This window comes from Megalobrama amblycephala, linkage group LG4, assembly GCF_018812025.1.
Source record: "Megalobrama amblycephala isolate DHTTF-2021 linkage group LG4, ASM1881202v1, whole genome shotgun sequence".
Taxonomy (NCBI): Eukaryota; Metazoa; Chordata; class Actinopteri; order Cypriniformes; family Xenocyprididae; genus Megalobrama; species Megalobrama amblycephala.
Window position 1 is genome coordinate 45332988 of NC_063047.1, and position 18147 is coordinate 45351134.

Here is an 18147-nt window from a genome sequence, read left to right on the forward strand (position 1 = left end):
TTGTTAATTATTTGAACACTGAATGGTAAAGAAGTAGTTCACCCAAATATAAAGATTGTCATCAATTATTATCATCAGTCTTATGGGTTTGGAATAACATGAGGGTGAGTAACTGATGACAGAGTTTTCATTTTTGACAGACTAGTGGTATGACTAGTGTCTGTGAATATTAAACTGCAAAAGAGTACCATTTGCATGTTTTGAGTGTCTGTGTTTGAATGAGTGGTGTAGTTTCATCCACTACACATACTCAAGCACGCGTATGAGGACATGAACACATGAACTTCATCTCCAGAGATGCTCTGAGTTTTTATCAGTTGAAATGGTCATGAAGTGACTCTATCATCATGTTACATACACACAGCTATTTTACGTGATCTTACTACTCTTACGACTCACTTTGGTCAGTCTTGTGGCTGTTTTAAATGTGCTATATAAATAAAGTAAACTTGAAACCTGAAACACCGGCACTCAAAGGTATTTATGACAACCTGTCGAAATAAGTACTTTTTTATTATTAATGTTTTATTTAACCATTAAAATGGAATACATTAAAAAAATAAAGCAGAAAACACTGCATGTTGGAAAAATAAAATGGAATTTGGAAAAGATTAAAAATAATTTCAGAGTTTCCTAAAAATCAAATATTTGTTATACAATTTAACAATCATTTATTAAAAGTGTAACTTTTATGATTTATATATATATATATATATATAATATATATTTTTTTTTTTCTTTTTTCTTTTTTTTTTTTTCTTTTAATTTAACAATTAGAACGGAATCCAGGAATATTAAAATGGAAAAAACGGGGAATTTGGGGAAAAAACTTAACAATTAGAACGGAATCCAGGAATATTAAAATGGAGAAAATGTGGAATTTGGGGAAAAAACTAAAATGATTTCATAGGGCCCTATATACTATATTTATATTTAGATAAGTTGGTAGATTACCTAAATAAATAGCTGACTTAATTGTTTTTTGTGTACATCTGACTGTAAACGGATGCATTTCACAACACAGGTCTCGAGACAAAATAGTTAAACTTTAAACTCTGGTGAAAATCAATTATTTATTGTTGTTTATATGTCTAATGTGGTGTTTTTTTTTAATGTGCTTTAAGACAAACCATGTGGGAATTCATCAGTCAACACCATTGCTGCTGAGTATTTTTAAAAATTGCAGTGTACCAAAGACAGCCTCAGGTCAATGTGCGGGGTGGGGCTTTTCCTATCATTATTTGTAAGGATGCTGATTTTTTTTGGAGGCAGCTGTCTGACTCTGAGATGGCGACCAGGAACATGGTTTGTATAACATTAGCAACACATTATTAGCCAAAGGCTAATCATATCAGTTACCGTTCTGTGTCGTCTTTTATTCAAATTCCGAATGGATTATATATAGCCTAGAAAGCGTGCAAAGGCCACTCCTTTACAATCAGTAAAAAGCTGTCACTCATCTAAGTTTGCCATCTCACAAAATTCCATTAGAATCAATAAAGTTGTCTACACTGCACAATGAATCTCTTATTCACATTGTGTTTACACTTTAATGAGAAGATTTGTGTGTGTGCAGAACTCAGCTCTGAACAAAATCCCCAGCATTTTGAGCGGTGAGTGGATTCTGACTAAATTAGATACCTCTAATTGGCCACTGTGTTCAAGAAATCAACATGGTTACATTGCTCACCACTGCAAAAAACATGTAAATAGAAACATTTGACGTTCTCCAGAACACAAACGCACATACGCACGTTTACTAAATCTGTTTTGTCAATATTATATTATTACAGTATGAGCTGAGGGTGCTCTTACTTGCTTTTGAGGGTGCTGAGCCTGGGCCTGCCTGTATAATTCACTCTTCTTCTTCTTCTTCTGAATGAGTTTTTGGTTCCAACATATATGGCTGAATTAAACCAATTTTCCACTTGTGTAGCATTTACTGACCGAGCGGATTAGGTAGTCCGAGCTGGTGGTGTTGAGTGGATGCAGGGACTAATTTGCATATTAATGGTTCGTATCGTATACTAAATTAAATGAGGGTATATAGTTACATTCAAGCTTTTTTTAAGGCATGAAGAAATTATTTTCACATGAATAAGCATTTGTGCTTGACTGTCATTGTGATTATCAAAGATGAGTTTTAAGGGATAAAATTATTGACTGCAGGGGGGGCTTTAAAAGTTTAACTATTTAACTGTAGAACTGCCGGTTTCACAGACAAGGTTTAAGCTTGTCCCAGACTAAATTGCATGTTTGAGCTGTTTTAACTGAAAGCAACTTGCATGGACATATCTTAAAGTATATCAGTGCCATGCACATCAGGGGTGTTTGTTTTTCTAAGGCATGTTTATTAAAGCTACTTAAATGTCCTAATTGAACTAAGGCCTAATCCTGGCTTAATCTCTAAACCCTGTCCTAAGTTTAGCTCATTTTAACTTGACATGTTGTCTTAAAATGTAATGCTTATGCTTAGTTATGGTCATATGTGTTGGTGTGTTTAAAGCCACAAGTTTACGTGCTTTAATGTTATTTTTGATGTATCAGGAAGCATTACTTGGACAGGTTTGTTTTCATGTTGGTCTGTTATTATGTTGTAACAGGTTTCAAATTTTCCTGCCCTTAAACGTTGCCTGAAAGCAACACAATTTGTGTTTGGTCAATCAGATGGTCAATTAGATGGTCTCTTCCCATCAAAGTGGACCAGAAGTTAAGCAAATAGTCAAAAGGTCTGACTCTGTAAGACCAATGTGTCCCGTGTCTCCTCTGAAGGTGATTTGAGTCATTGGATCACAATTACTCTCCAAAGCGAATTGGACCCCGTGTACTGCATTTAGTCCTAGGCGAATATTAATAACCATTAGGATTGTAGTCAACATCTATAGATGGATGTTTTGTCATGGATATTATTTCCTCTGCATCAGATTCAGAAGTGAGTAGGACCCTAAACTTTTCTTGACCTCATCAGAGCATGCCCCACTTGTGGTTGGCCTCTCCACTCTTGGCTCATTACTCTTCCTTTCCTTCACTCCTCCTCCTCCCTTCCTCCTGCATGTCTCCACATGGTTGTTCCAGGCATGGCTTCCATTTTGATGTCAGCTGCAGGACTGGGAGTTCGCTTCATGACCGCCCCCTTCTCCCAGCGTGGCTCCAGCAGGCCCACCAAAGGCCAGCCCAGCTCCGTTAAGAGGGCAAAGAGACAGTCCAGGACAGGTAGTTAAGCACCACCAACCAGCCCGACCGAACCTGCCCTCCACTGGCCTGCAAACTGCTGCTGTCCTTTTTGTTTAATTGCTCTTTTCCTTGCCATTCTCCTTTCAAATTATATTTTCACAAGGGGGTTAGTGTACAGTAGCTTCATTCTGACATGCTCCTTCCAGCCATTGCGAGATGTTTATGTTTTGCTATTTATGGCTTGCTTCTGCCGCCGTGTTTTCACCCATTTCATGTTTATGCCATCATGGTCATGCTGTCTTGCTTCCATCCTCTCAATCGCATAATAAATGTACTATTGATGGTATTCAGCTTGACACCTGCCTGCTCACCTGTGGGACACTGCAGACAGATGTCTGCTGGGGGGTTTATTGAATAACAGTTGTTCCCTGGTCTGTTTTTTCTTTCTCTAACCTTAAATAACCTGTGTTGTGGTTAATGCTATTCATTTTAACATCTTTAATACAGAATATGATATTAGGTTCAGACTGACACTCACAAGCAATGTTAGTTCACTGCTTTAATATCAGTCAACTAAAACATCCTAAACACATTTTCCGCATTGAACTATTTAAGTGTTGTCTGAAACCTCGAAAAACTAACACCAAGGTCTGTAATCTGTGCTTTTATATGGTATGTGAAATGCTGAATAAGTATCAAACATTGATTTATTAAAAGAAGCCATATATAATGGATAGTTCTGACTCTGAATTCTGATTGGATGAGCAACTTTCAAAGCATTTGTAAGATGGCTGATGCACGGTCACATGGTTTGAATTCTATAATAATGCGCTAAATTACTGGTACTAGACTTAGAAAATATATCACTTGGTGAATTGTTTATTATTATGATTACATTATAAAATGTAGCAAAAGTATTTTCATAAGAGCAATAAGCTGTTTGAGGTTGTGGATTACACTTAAAATATAAGAATATTAGAAAATAATTATTTAGCAAATTTAATTTGCTAAGATCCATAAATGTAATTTGGTAAATTGTAAACCTTTAGATTTTACTGCATTAAGAGGGTTTTGGTTACTGAACCCCTGAAGGTACACGGTGATTGGAAGAAAATTATATTTCAGTGGTTTTGTGTTCTCTCAAAGGTTTTGCATTCAATTGCAAATAATTAGTTAAACTGGCAAAATTGATGATGGTCATATGGGGTGGGAGGGAAAACTATACTTTTAAGAGAGAATGCAAAGTTTCTTGGAGGAACGCAGAACTTTTTTGACGGAATGTTGCACAAATGTTTTGTGTGCGAATGCAAAGGCATATAGTTTTCCTCCCAACTCATATTTTGTCCATCACCATGTCCCCTTAGAGACTCTATATTTAGGCACATATGCTGCACACTGCAAGAGTTTACATGCAAATCTTAAATTGCCTTGATTTTACATCAAAACAAACTGATGTGCACATTAAATAAGATGGTCATGGTGTTCACATGCAAAGCAAAACCGGCCACCCTGTCACTAAAACTGTTTCTTTTCTAGGGGAAAAGCTCATAAATGGTTTAAGGTGTATATATAATCAGTGTGTGATTAAAAACAAACTGCGAATCACAGTCACTGTGAAGTCTAGAGTGAGCAGAGTTCAATTGTTTGGTATTCATGTACTACACAGTTTTTTGGCCAATCAAATGCTCTCTATAATGAGACGGTCCTATTAAAGGGATGGTTCACCTAAAAATGAAAATCCTGTCATCATTTGCTCAAACCCAAAAGAGTTGTTTCAAACCCAAAAGACTTTTGATTATCTTCGGAACACAACTACCACTTTGGCACTTCAAACAGTTCACAAAGAGATCGTAAAACTCATCCATATGAATTGAGGGTTTTGGTCCAAATTTTCTGAAGAGACACGATATAATATATAATCATTAATCAGAAGCTCAACCGAACCTGCGTGAGAGCAAACCTCTTACCGAAGCTCAAACGCGCTGCGTAACACACGAGAATGAACCTCATTGGTTCTCGCACGTCAAGCAAACATGCTTGAGCTTCCGTTTACATAACTGATGTGTGCGTCGATGAATGTTTAAATGTGAAAAAAAGCCTAAATTAAATCTCTTCAGAAAATTTTGACTAAACGTAAGGAATATTGTAAGGAATTATTATTATTATAAACCACTCAATTTATATGGATTAGTTTTATGATCTCTTTATGAACTTTTTGAAGCATCAAAGTGTCATTTGCGTAGCTGTCAGTGGAGGGACAGAATTGCTAAGATTTTATTAAAAATATCTTCATTTGTGTTACGAAGATGAATGAAAGACTTGTGGGTTTGGAACGACATGAGGGTGAGTTATTGACAGAATTTTCATTTTTGGTTTAACTAATTGGACAGTCTCATTATAGAGAGCATTTGATTGGCCAAAAATCTGTGCAGTACATGAATAATTAACAATTGAACACACAGCCTAGACATGGAGTACAAGCTGCAAAATTTTGATTAAGCTTTCGCTTTCATGGAGTCTTTAAGAAAATGTAATCTTCATGTCGTCACATGATTTTGAGTGCCAGTAATTGGAGTCATGTAGGTTAAAATGTGTCTTATGTATGTCCTTAGCTCCTGCTCAGAAATCAGAGGAAGTCATTAAGAAATACATGGAGGAAGTGCCTGTGGTTCCAGATGAGGTATATTTTATGTATTTTGTACTAGCATAAATCTGTGAATTTCTCAGATACTTTTTCACCACAGAATTAAAAGAATATTTTAGTTAAAGAAAATTAAGACTATTTTAGGACCATTTTCACATTTATTTTCATGACAAGTAAGCACCTCTATGTAACAATGCAAAAATTCATAATGGTCCTAAAATAGACTTTAATTTCTGTATGCGAAAAATAACATGACCTAGACATGTATGTTTAAAGCTCTTCTGGAAATATAATCAACGCCCTGCCCTATGAGATATGTGACATCTGGCTGTGTGCTTTCAGGACTGTATTATCTGTATGGAGCGCCTGGCCTGCCCGTCTGGTTATGAGGTCCCAGCTGAGTGCTCTCAGTCTCTTCAGCCCAACACTGTGGGCAAATTCACAAAATGTGGTCACACCTTCCACATGCTCTGCATGCTGGCCATGTACAACAATGGAACAAAGGTGTGCAATACATTACCAACACTTTTACCTATCATTCCAGAACAGTTTAATTAAAGCATTCTTTTAATTATGTGCATCTATTTTAATATCCGTTTTAGGGATGCATGACATAAATTGGAATACTGTTAATAACCCAAAAAACGTTTGGAGTAAATGATGACAGAATATTCATTTTTGGATGAAGCATTCATTTAACAGCAAAGCTGAATTTTTAGCATCATTACTCCCAGTCTTTAGTCACATGATCCTTCAGAAATCATTTTAATATGCTCGTGTGGCGCTCAAGAAACATTTATTATTATCAATGTTGATAACCATTTTGCTGTTTAATATTTTTAATGAAACCATCATAGATTTTTTTTCAGGATTCTTTGATAAATAGAAAGCTTAAAAAAAAAACAGCATTCATTTGAAATGGGAAAAAAACAACAACAAAAAAAACATTATAAATGTCTTTACAGTCACATTTGATCAATGCATTCTTGCTGAATAAAAGTATTAATTTCTTTAAAAAAATAAACAAAATACTGACCCCAAAATTTTCAATGGTAAGGTATGTGATGCATTCTTGGAATTACACTAAAATGACAAAATAGGTGCATGCGATTACAAGGATTGATTTTATTATCTCAAAATATTTTTTACATGAACTATTTAAAGAGATTAGTTGCACCCGTTTTCTCCTACTTAGTACATGTTGTCACACCATAGGACGGGAGCCTGCAGTGCCCCTCATGTAAGACAATCTATGGAGAGAAGACTGGCACCCAACCAAAGGGTAACATGGATATCTACAGTATTCCTCAGTCTTTGCCTGGACATCCAGACTGTGGCACTATACAAATCATTTACAACATCCCGCCCGGAATACAGGTCTGTTTTGCCAAACCAATGTTGTGCTGTATTGTTTTATATTTATATTTATATTTGTATTCTTAACAATAACCATTTTAGAAGATGTAAATAAGTTAACTGAAAGAAGTGCTAGAGGTCCGTATGAACCAGCTAAATGTTTTCATCCAGCAGACTGATTTCAGCGTCCAACTGCTTTTATTGGGGACATAACTGACTCATTTCTTTGTGTGATAATGGTTTTGTCCTTACCTTGGCCTGCACTAAGCACTCATCATCCTAATGCACTCTCTGTCTGCAGGGTCCTGAGCACCCAAACCCAGGCCAGCCGTATACGTGCAGAGGATTCCCTCGCTTCTGTTTCCTTCCTGACAATGACAAAGGCAGAAAGGTAATGGAGGGAATTGACCTAGTTCAAATAAAGATTCATGCCATTCTCATTTGTTATTATTACCGTTCAATTGCTGAATCGGCTGTTCCAGTACCATGTGTTACACAAGCGCAATGACTTTACGTGCTAACATTCAAACGCCATTAAAGCATCATTGTGTCAAAAAAAAAAAAAAAAAAAAGCAGAATAGCAGAAAAAAAGGAATTTAAATTCAGAAATTAAAAACGCAGAATGTCATGGAATTGGTCAAAATTTTGATTAATAAATAAAAGGTAGGTCAGTACACTTAAATCAAATCATGATATGGACTAGTGTCTGTGAATATTAAACTGCAAAAAGACTAGGTTTCCATTACCACACACAGACGCACACACTGAAGCACACGTGATGCTTCCGGTGTTTTCAGCCTCTGCCGCCTCACTATATGAGGACATGAATGCATGAATTTCCTCTCCAGAGCCGCTCTGAGAGTCACTTCATGAGCATTTTACAGTTTCATTTGAGAAAAACTATCATCATATCATAAACACACAGAAACTCAAAGGTCTTCACGGCAACCCATCAAAATAAAAGTTTAACTTAAACAAATTGTGACAGAAATATATTACTGTTGTACAGTACAATTCAGCTACATCTCGATTTAATAATAATAATTTTTTTAATTATTTTTTTTATTCAAAGGAATAATCAATTTTTCTTCCATGTTTAATTTTAACAGTAAAGTTCTGTTGTGCAGCACTTTATTTGACAAAAAAAAGTTTGTTTAATGTCATAAAAGATAAATTAATGTTTTATGCCTTCATTTGATTGCCAAAAAAAAAAAATAAAACCATTAAAATGGAACCCAGGAAACTTAAAACATAAAACAGAATTTGGTTAAAAAAACTGATTTTTATTACTAAAATTGAATTTAATCATTAAACAAACAATAGAATGAATACAATAGAACAAAGATACAAATTAAACTTTCAGTTATAAGTTATTTTAACATACATCTTTGTATGGATTAAATATAAACAGATTCTTATTAAAGATAGAAAAGTTATTCAGTCAAATGCAGTGAGTGATTTTTCTGATTTTCTTTGTCTTTTGTTGTTTGATTAACATTAATGACAGACGGAAGAAGGTATATACGGCTACTGTCACTTTAAGACCAAATGCACAGACTAAACTTAGACGCGCATCTGTTTTTTGCCCAACTGTTTACTCTCATTTAAGACAACTGACCGTTTATGTGAATATTCCACACAATGGCCATTTTGACATAATTGTGTGTATTTGACCATTTAAAGGATTAGTCCACTTTTAAAGAAACTTTTCCTGATAATTTACTCACCCCCATGTCATCCAAGATGTCCATGTCTTTCTTTCTTCAGTCGAAAAGAAATTAAAGTTTTTGATGAAAACATTCCAGGATTTTTTTCCATTTAGTGGACTTCAAATTGTTCAACACGATCCCAGATGAGAAATAAGGGTCTTATCTAGTGAAACAATCGCTCATTTTCTGAAAAAAATTGAAAATTATATAAGTTTTAACCATAAATGCTCATCTTGAACTAGCTCTCTTCTTCTTCTCTATTAGATTTTTGTGGAGGGCGTATTACTGCCCTCCACAGGTCAAAGTTTGAACTAATTTTTATATGCAATATGCTAGTTCAATAGTATATAACAATTAATTCAAAACTTTGACCTGTGGAGGGCAGTAATACACTTAGTAGTGTCTACATTGCTGGAATTCTAATAGAGAAGAAGAAGAGAGCTAGTTCAAGATGAGCATTTATGGTTAAAATGAGCGATTGTTTCACTAGATAAGACCCTTATTTCTCATCTGGGATCGTGTTGAACAATTTGAAGCTGCAGTGAAACTAATTTTGACCTTCAACTGTTTGGTGCCCATTGAAGTCTACTTTATGGAAAAAAATCCTGGAATGTTTTCATCAAAAACTTTAATTTCTTTTCGACTGAAGAAAGAAAGACATGGACATCTTGGATGACATGGGGGTGAGTAAATTATCAGGAAAAGTTTATTTAAAAGTGGACTAATCCTTTAAGTGCAATAATCTGCAAAAGAGAACTGATTTCGGGATTGCATGCTGTCAGAGAGACAGCTTTCTGTGCGCGTGTTTCAGGTGTGTCAGTCAGTGTGAGTGTGTATTGAGATCATTTTTCACAACTTATTGCGCTCAACTTGGCATGCATGTCCCGCTTTTTATCTGCTACTCGCGTCTCGTCGCCACAATATATATCGTCATACCGCCCAGCCCTACAACATAAAACCATCTCCCAAACCGTGTTTTTGCCTTACCTTTAAAAAAAATGTCACCGTTTTGGATATTTTGATATTCTGTTTTGTTTTCGTTAGTTCCTGTTTCCCTGCTCTGTTTAGTTTCGGTTTCCCTTTTTTCTTGTGGTTACGTATGACTTGCACCTGTCTCTCATTATGTTTGTCTTGTATTTGTACTCCGTTATGTTCAGTCCCTTGTCAGTTCTCTTTTGTAATTAGTTGTGGTAGTTGTGATAGTAATAAAGACTGTGTTCTTAAATCTTCTTTGTCTTTGTGCATGCTTACCACTATCGTTAAACTGCGGCACATATACAATTTTTTTTTCTTCCCGTCAAATGTTAACCTTTTTATACAAAGAAAATAATGACTCCAAATTACACAGTTATTATAATTATACAAGAAACTTCATAAACATTGGATAATGCATACATTACTGATTGTAATTTTCAACCCATTCTTAAGTCAACTTCGTCCATGTTATGTCAGCTAGTCTATGATGAAAGCTGAATTTGCCACTAAATGTCATGGAAAAACACACATTAAAGTGAAATGAAAAATCCGCCATATATTCACTCTCATGTCATTCCAGACCCATACGATTTCTGATCATCTTTGGCACGCAAATGAAGATATTTTTAATATTGTTTCATCATTTTTGTATCTCCAATGAAAGTTTTGCTAATCAACATTTTCAAGCTTCAAAAAGACATCATAAGTAATCCATATGAATGAAGCAGTTTATTCCAAGTCTTCTGAAGAGACACAATCACCTCATGCACTTTTTAAAGCTTGACATGTCAATTATCTAGGCTTTCAGTGAATGAACACAAGCGATGAGAAAATATACAAATATGAACCAAAGTCTTATGGGTTTGCAAAGTATAAAACTGCATAAACATGAAAATGTACAATACAGCGGTGGAAATAGGGAAAGTGGCCTATCTTTTTTCAGTTCCTTCAGAAACTTTGACAGAAATTCTTTGACATTCTTTGCTTACATCAGAGCGTCCTAACCTTATACACGCTCGAACCTTTAAAAGAGTGTTTAAGCTCCAGCATCTATCGATTGTCGATTACCACAACATAATTTTTGTTTTTGTAACCTTTAACAAAGTTAATTATAAATCGAGTTACATCGCACAATTGAGTGCGTTTTAACAGCATAAGATTTCTCTTGCAGGAAAAATAAATCCTTGCATACTGCTATGAAGTAACAAAAGGCAGAAATCTTGTATCTCCAAACCTCTAAAAACGATTTTTTTAAAGTAATTAAACACTGTTGTCAAAGTTCATATTGTGGCTTTATATATGGTCAGACACTTGCATGTGTCATTATCAGTGTTGTGGGTGTCGCATTACAAGTAACACAAGTTACGTAATCAGATTACTTTTTTCAAGTAACTAGTAAAGTAACGCATTACTTTTAAATTTACATATATAATATCTGAATTTCTTATTCAAATAAGTTACTTAATTTGCTTAGTTTCCCATTTATTGACTGACAGATCTCCTGTTCCACTGTTGAGAGAAATCGGGAGTAAGTGCAGAGGAGTTGTGCGCTGTGTAAACATGGTTATTCTAAGACTAGATCTGGATTAAATGTGAGCATGCATTTACTCGTTTACTACTTCTCATGCGTTCTATTCTTCTGTATTCCAGAAAGACAGCACAGCTGAAAGGCTTGTTTGTTTGAGCTGCGCCCTCTACTGTACAGGCATGAATTTGCATTTTCTTCAGCCTGAGGCTTATTCATTTCACTTTTGGTGTGAAAGGGCCTTTACATTTGCAAAAAATATAACTTTTTTGTTGTTATAAAAACAAACAAACAAAAAGACCAGCCCAGATGAGAAAAAGTAATGCAAAAGTAATGTAACACATTACTTTCCATAAAAAGTAACTAAGTAATGCAATTACTTTTTTAGGGAGTAACACAATATTTTAATGCAATACTTTTTAAAGTAACTTTCCCCAACACTGATCATAATATTATTAATCTTTTACCAAAATCAAGCTCAAATAGAGTTTTTGACCAGCAAATGTTGGACATAAGTCATTTGTGTCTTTAGAATGGCCGCATCTGAGGCAGTAAATGCATTGCATTACGCTTTCATTAACTTACAGGTTACAACATTTATTGTAGCTATGTGGTTGCTCAGTTTTTTCAAAGTCCCTTTAAGACAAGTCATTTCACTCGGCGGCCATCTTTGAAACACCTCTCGGGCATCCAAGTGCAGCTCCTATATCTCTGAATGGGGAAACATCAAATTCTCCAAAGCTGTTTGCCAAGCTTTCGATTAAATTTCATATTTGAAATCTGACAACAACTGTCACATAAATATTGTTTCTAAACGCTCGAATCATGACAAAAAATTTTATTTTTCAGGCTGGATCAACCTAATGCGCATGCTCAGTCTTAAATGAGCGTCTCTTGTGCCTCATTTCGGAGGCGTGCATCTGACTTTCTATAGAAACGGCCGCTGCAGTGACCCGATGACTTTACTAATCGCGATTGGCTCTTATTTAGAAGGCGGGACTTATTCCACCACATTGCGCATTGCACCTTCTCCCATTCATAATAACATGAGTGACGCGTCTTGTGTTATTCTATAGTCTTTGGTTTTTTTTTCTTTCATTTGGCAAAAATCTCATGTTATAAAAGCTTTTGCACAGGCTATTTAAGACACTATTGGCTGATTCGACGACAAATGTTATACTAAGACACTCGTCTCTGCTGCAGAAATACATAAAACGTTAGCCTTTATATATAGAAAATGCAGTACTTATTCAAACAATCAGTTCTTTATTTACTGTTGCGTTGTAAACAAGCAGAGACGATCCAAAAAGTGTGCAGCACTTCATTCACAATAGAGGAGGGTGGACTTAAGAGGTTTGATAGACAGTTTAAGGATCCAATGGAGTTGGTTGAGGTGTAGTCACAAGCGCTCAAATATTTACAAAACCCACAGACAGATGTAAAGGGTGACCAATAGTAATTATTTATGGTGAAGAAATATGGAGATACAAGGTTTGCGCTTGACAGCGACGATATATTGAATCACGTCCCAGGTCTTGCTCAGCATTTATGTTTTATGTTGATCTTTGTGCAATGCTCTGGTTTGCGTTTCTCTCTGTGAGCAAACCACAAAGTGTGTTTACTTTAAATCTGAGGGTCTTGATTATCTCCATGGTAACCGTTTCCAGGTGCTGGAGCTGCTGAAGGTGGCGTGGACACGGCGCCTCATCTTCACCGTGGGCACTTCCAGCACCACAGGGGAGCCTGACACCGTCATTTGGAACGAGATCCACCACAAGACGGAGATGATGTCCAACGTCTCCGGCCACGGCTACCCTGACCCTAACTACCTGGACAATGTGCTTTCAGAACTGGCGTCACAGGGTGTGACGGAGGACTGCCTGAAACGAGACGCTCAGAGCCAAGGGGCTCAAGGTTCAGGCATGTGAAACAGACCACTCCATCTGCTGTAGATCTAATAAAACTTGACGAAAAGGAAAAACTAGAGTTACGATGTTTGGCTAGAGGTTTGGATGTATGCGAATGCGCAAGGGTTGGCGGCAACTTCCTTCATCCGGCTGAGTCTAGAATATTAACGCACACATGGGGTCACTGGCTTGTGGTCATCTTTACATTCACCGTATTGTGAGGCAGCTATAGATGGTTCTGCAGGAATAGCTCTGTTTTAGATTGACGCCCGAATCTTGAGCCAAGAGGAGACTCGTCCTCTTTCATCAATTTTGGCATTCATCTCAAAATATGATTGATCATAGGGCTGTGATGTCCTTCCTGACGCACTACATTACAGTAGAGCACCTGCGACAATGATCTTCATACTATTTCTGGGATTGGGAATCGATACAATATTTCTTTAAAAGCATACACATACGAAGCCACAAATTTGCACATCAATGCAAATCATAGATCTTTACTAGTACTGTAAAATGTACTGCTTCAGAAATTAAAGGCACTTTTTTCAGAATCTGCAGCTATGAATTTAGTTCTTATTGTTTTAAAAGGTTTTTAACCTGTCAGATTTGGTGATGCCGTTCACTTGCTGCTATATTATTTTTTTTTTATTCCGATCAAAAGGGACTTAATTTTTGTCTTGATTCCATGTAATACGGTTTCTATGGTAGCTTGTTTCTACCACAGAATAAAAGATATTTGCGACATTTTAATCTCACAATTTTGACTTTTTTCTCGCAATGTCGATATAAACAATTGCGAGTTAGAAAGTCCGAATTGCTGCAATTTTCGCAATTAAGACTTTTTTTCTTGCAATTGCGAGTTTATATATCACAATTCTGACTTATTTTCTCGCATTTCTGACTTTTCTCAGAATTGTGAGTTTATATCTCACAATTCTGACTTTTTTTCTCACAATATCGATATAAACAATTGCAAGTTAGGAAGTCAGAAGTTTACATCACGCAATTCTGAGGAAAAAAAAGTCAGAATTGTGAGATTAAAAAGTCGCAATTACCTTTTTTATTTTTTTATTCAGTGGTGGAAACAAGTTTCCATAGGTTTCTATTGCAATGAACCATTTTTATTCTTTTGAATATATGTTCATTTTAGCTATTTAAAAATGCAAGACTTTTAAAAGCTCAGCAACACTATGTAATGCTGTTTAAAAAAATGTCAATGCTTATTTAATTATAGTCCAGATCCTGAAAATAGGTGTAGAAATGCAATTCCACACCATTATTATTGAATTGCAGTATTAGATGGTGCCACAGAGACAATCAGCAGTGTTTGATTAAGTTACAGTTCATTACCACTGCTAGTCTGGAGACATTCATTCATTCATTCATTCATTCATTCATCATTATCTCCTATTCCATAGTATGGGATATTTGGTTTTACAATGTATGCAACTGTATATATAAATATATATTCAACTTCTAATCAGCAATAAACGTTACTCCATATAACAACACTTTTTCGTTTCCGTTACTTGTTAATGAGAACACTTCTATAAAACACTGAATTCGTCTAGGCAGTGTCAGGCATTTGATTTGCAACATAATACAAAATGAAATCCTCCAGTAATCTCTAAATAAAAAAAAAAAAAAAAAAAAAAAAAAAAAATATATATATATATATATATATATATATATATTCTACCTACATATACAGTCAAACCAAAATGTATTCAGACACCTTGAACATTTCATTCATTAATACAGTTTATTCACTATAGTTTAAAAAAAATGGTCATAAAATATGACAAGATCTCGGAGTTAAACTGTGTCAGAAAAAAATCATCTTAATTATGTCAGATAACACTTAAGCATTCTGATTGATGGATGGACGGATGATGGATGGATAGATTAAGCAGCACAACTCTTTTCAACATTCATAAAATTAAATGTTTCTTTAGCAGCAAATCGGCATATTACAATGATTTCTGCGGGATCATGTAACTAAAGACTGGAGTAATGATGCTGAAAATTCAGCCTTGCATCACAGGAATAAATTACTTTTTAAAACGTATACAAATAGAAAAAAGTTTTTTAAATTGTAATATTTCACAATATTACTACATTATTATTATTACACAATATAACTTGGTGAGCATGAGACTTCTTTCAAATATTTTTTTTTTTCAAGCTCACACTGAATGGTGGGGTATATATATTTTGGGATGAAACATGACCTTGACACGTTCTTGACAAACAGTCAACCTTTGATCTCATATTTGTTCCTGATTTTCATATTTGTAATAGCTGAATGTGAACAAAGCCTCCCAGCTTAAATATAACGTTCTGTCAGTAGAGGACAGTGTTGCTCTATGCGACTGCAGGACATCTGCATCACAGAGCTGCTGCTCTTATGCTTTATAAAGACAAATGCTTTTCACACACAGAGTGAGATTCTGTCCTTCTCTCATGAAATTAAAGCTGAAAACTGTCACAATCATGTTGGTTGCTCAGAGCAGATCAAATGTGATCCGTTAAGAAACAATCAGCACGTATCTTATTTTCTCAGCTTTTGAATAACTGATGTGCATCCACAGCAGCTGCAAACTTGCCAAGGGATTCATTTTACTATGTAAATGTCTGAAATTAACTGACTTGTTGAAAAACATGCCGGATAAATAAGAGGCCTTTGATTGTAGGTAAGAATACTCAATCACTTGTAAGCGGTAATGCTGTAAGAAGATGCTTAATGCAAATGTGAAGATCAAACAAGATTATAATGCTGATGCACAGTGAACACTCTTGTTCTTCAGTGTTTCAAGTGTTGTTTCAGATCACAAGAATGCAACTCCTTTGAAATCTGGAGTCCTTGTTACTACTGGGCCACAAAATCCAAACCTGTGATTGCATGACGTTTATAGCATCTTAAAGAAATTATATGGCAGAATGCATTTAATCTTTGTGCACCATGATTATAGCAATTCACATTTTGAATACCACAATAACCCCCAGTTTCACAGACAAGGCTTCAGCTAGTCCTAGACTAAAATGCATGTTTGAGCTGTTTTAACTGAAAGCAACTTGTCCTGACATATCTTAAAATATGTCAGTGCCATTGTTTTGTCTCAAGAGGCACACCAGTAATGTTTTTTTCTAGTGTACGTTTATAAAAGCTACTTAAATATCCTAATTGAACTAAGGCCTAATCCCGGTTTAGGCTAAGCCCTGTCTGTGAAACGGGCCGTAAGTATTTGGAAACTTAAGTCACATTAAATAGCTAATAGTATTCAAAATGGATTAAAAAAAAAATGGAAAAAATAAAAATTATCCCATAATTTACTCACTCTCAAGCCATTGTAGGTGTATATGACTTCTTTTAGCCAAACACAATTGGAGTTTTATTAAAAAAAAATATATATATATACTGTCTCTTCCAAGCTTTATAATGGGAGTGAATGGGGACTGAGATTTTGAAGCCAAATAGAGCGCGTATATCCATCAGCGAAGCGCGCTTCATCTTCCTTGTCGTGTACGGCCGTTCCCGGAAGCCAGTGATTATAGTTTATAAAGTTATAAATATGGATATTTTTCTTACAAAAATGCATCGCTTCACTTCAGAAGGCCTTTATTAACCCCCTGGAGTCATATGGATTATTTTTATAATGGTTAGATGCACTTTTTTGGGCTTCAAAATCTCAGCCCCCATTCACTCCCATTATAAAGCTTGGAAGAGCCAGGATACACCTAGGATGGGTGAGTAAATTATGGGATAATTTTCATTTTTGGGTGAACTAACCCTGAATGGCGCTGTGGAGCGTGTTTAACAAGTTTATTGTATTTGATCATCACATAAGGTTGTTGTCTGCCTCACGAAGTTTGGAATTACTCGGATGAAAATCAACAAAAATGTTACAAAATGGAATTACTTTTGATCAAATTAATGAATGAGTTATCATAAGATCGCCACCACAATGAGGAAGCACATGAAATCCAAACACCCGTCGAAAGAGGTCGAAAAGAGCTGTCCATCACTGAATTCATGACAGGTAAGTGCAGCTGTACCCCCGAGTGAGCCAAGAAGATAACTTATCTGATAGCTAAAAGATCGAGACTTTAAGTTTCGTCGAGGGAGATATTTAAGAACAGAAAACACAAAGTGCTGTTAAAAACTTAGCACACCGTTATCTTTGTGTCTCTGCGAAGTCTGTCAGCACAGCGAATTTTCTCACCCGAGCATATGGATATTGTTTTTCCTCAACATTAAAAACATTAAACAATCTAAACACTAGAACCATTATGCTGCCTTGAGTGTAGCCTACGTTCTTTACGATAACTGGCGCTGTCTGCTTTATTCGCGTTTTCCCCGTTTGCGCAGCTTGAGCTTAAACGCCATTGTTCTTTATATTTTTTGTTTACACATATTGTTTAATATTTTGAACTAAAATAAAACCTTAAAGGGATAGTTCACCCAAAAATGAAAATTTGATGTTTATCTGCTTACCCCCAGAGCATCCAAGATGTAGGCTAGGTGTCTTTGTTTCTTCAGTAGAACACAAATGATGATTTTTAACTGCAACCGCTGCCGTCTGTCAGTGGTATAATGCAAGTCAGCGGGAGCTTGGACTATAAGAGTAAATAAAACACGACAGACAAATCCAAATTAAACCCTGCGGCTCGTGACGACACATTGATGTCTTAAGACACGAAACGATCGGTTTGTGCGAGAAACCGAACAGTATTTTTATCGTTTTTTTACCTCTAATACACCACTATGTCCAACGGCATTCATCACTCGATTAGTTTGGTCTGATCGCGCTCTGACAACGGCAGTGATGTCTAGCACTGAAGTATATGCGCGAG

General features: G+C 35.7%; 1 protein-coding gene across 2 annotated transcripts in view; it reads left to right on the plus strand.

Moving 5' to 3' along the window:
• The window catches only part of dtx2 (deltex 2, E3 ubiquitin ligase), a 30206-nt gene extending 15404 nt beyond the window's left edge, over nt 1-14802 (plus strand). Inside the window, exons 4-9 of one of the 2 annotated variants that reach the window (XM_048189575.1) lie at nt 3076-3213; nt 5787-5854; nt 6161-6322; nt 7034-7195; nt 7476-7565; nt 13051-14802. In XM_048189575.1, the coding sequence (XP_048045532.1) occupies nt 3076-3213; nt 5787-5854; nt 6161-6322; nt 7034-7195; nt 7476-7565; nt 13051-13311 (881 nt within the window). In that variant the 3' untranslated portion in view covers nt 13312-14802. The remainder of the gene's footprint in view (nt 1-3075; nt 3214-5786; nt 5855-6160; nt 6323-7033; nt 7196-7475; nt 7566-13050) is intronic. The other variant, XM_048189576.1, reaches the window with a different exon arrangement.
• The last annotated feature ends 3345 nt before the right edge of the window (nt 14803-18147 follow it).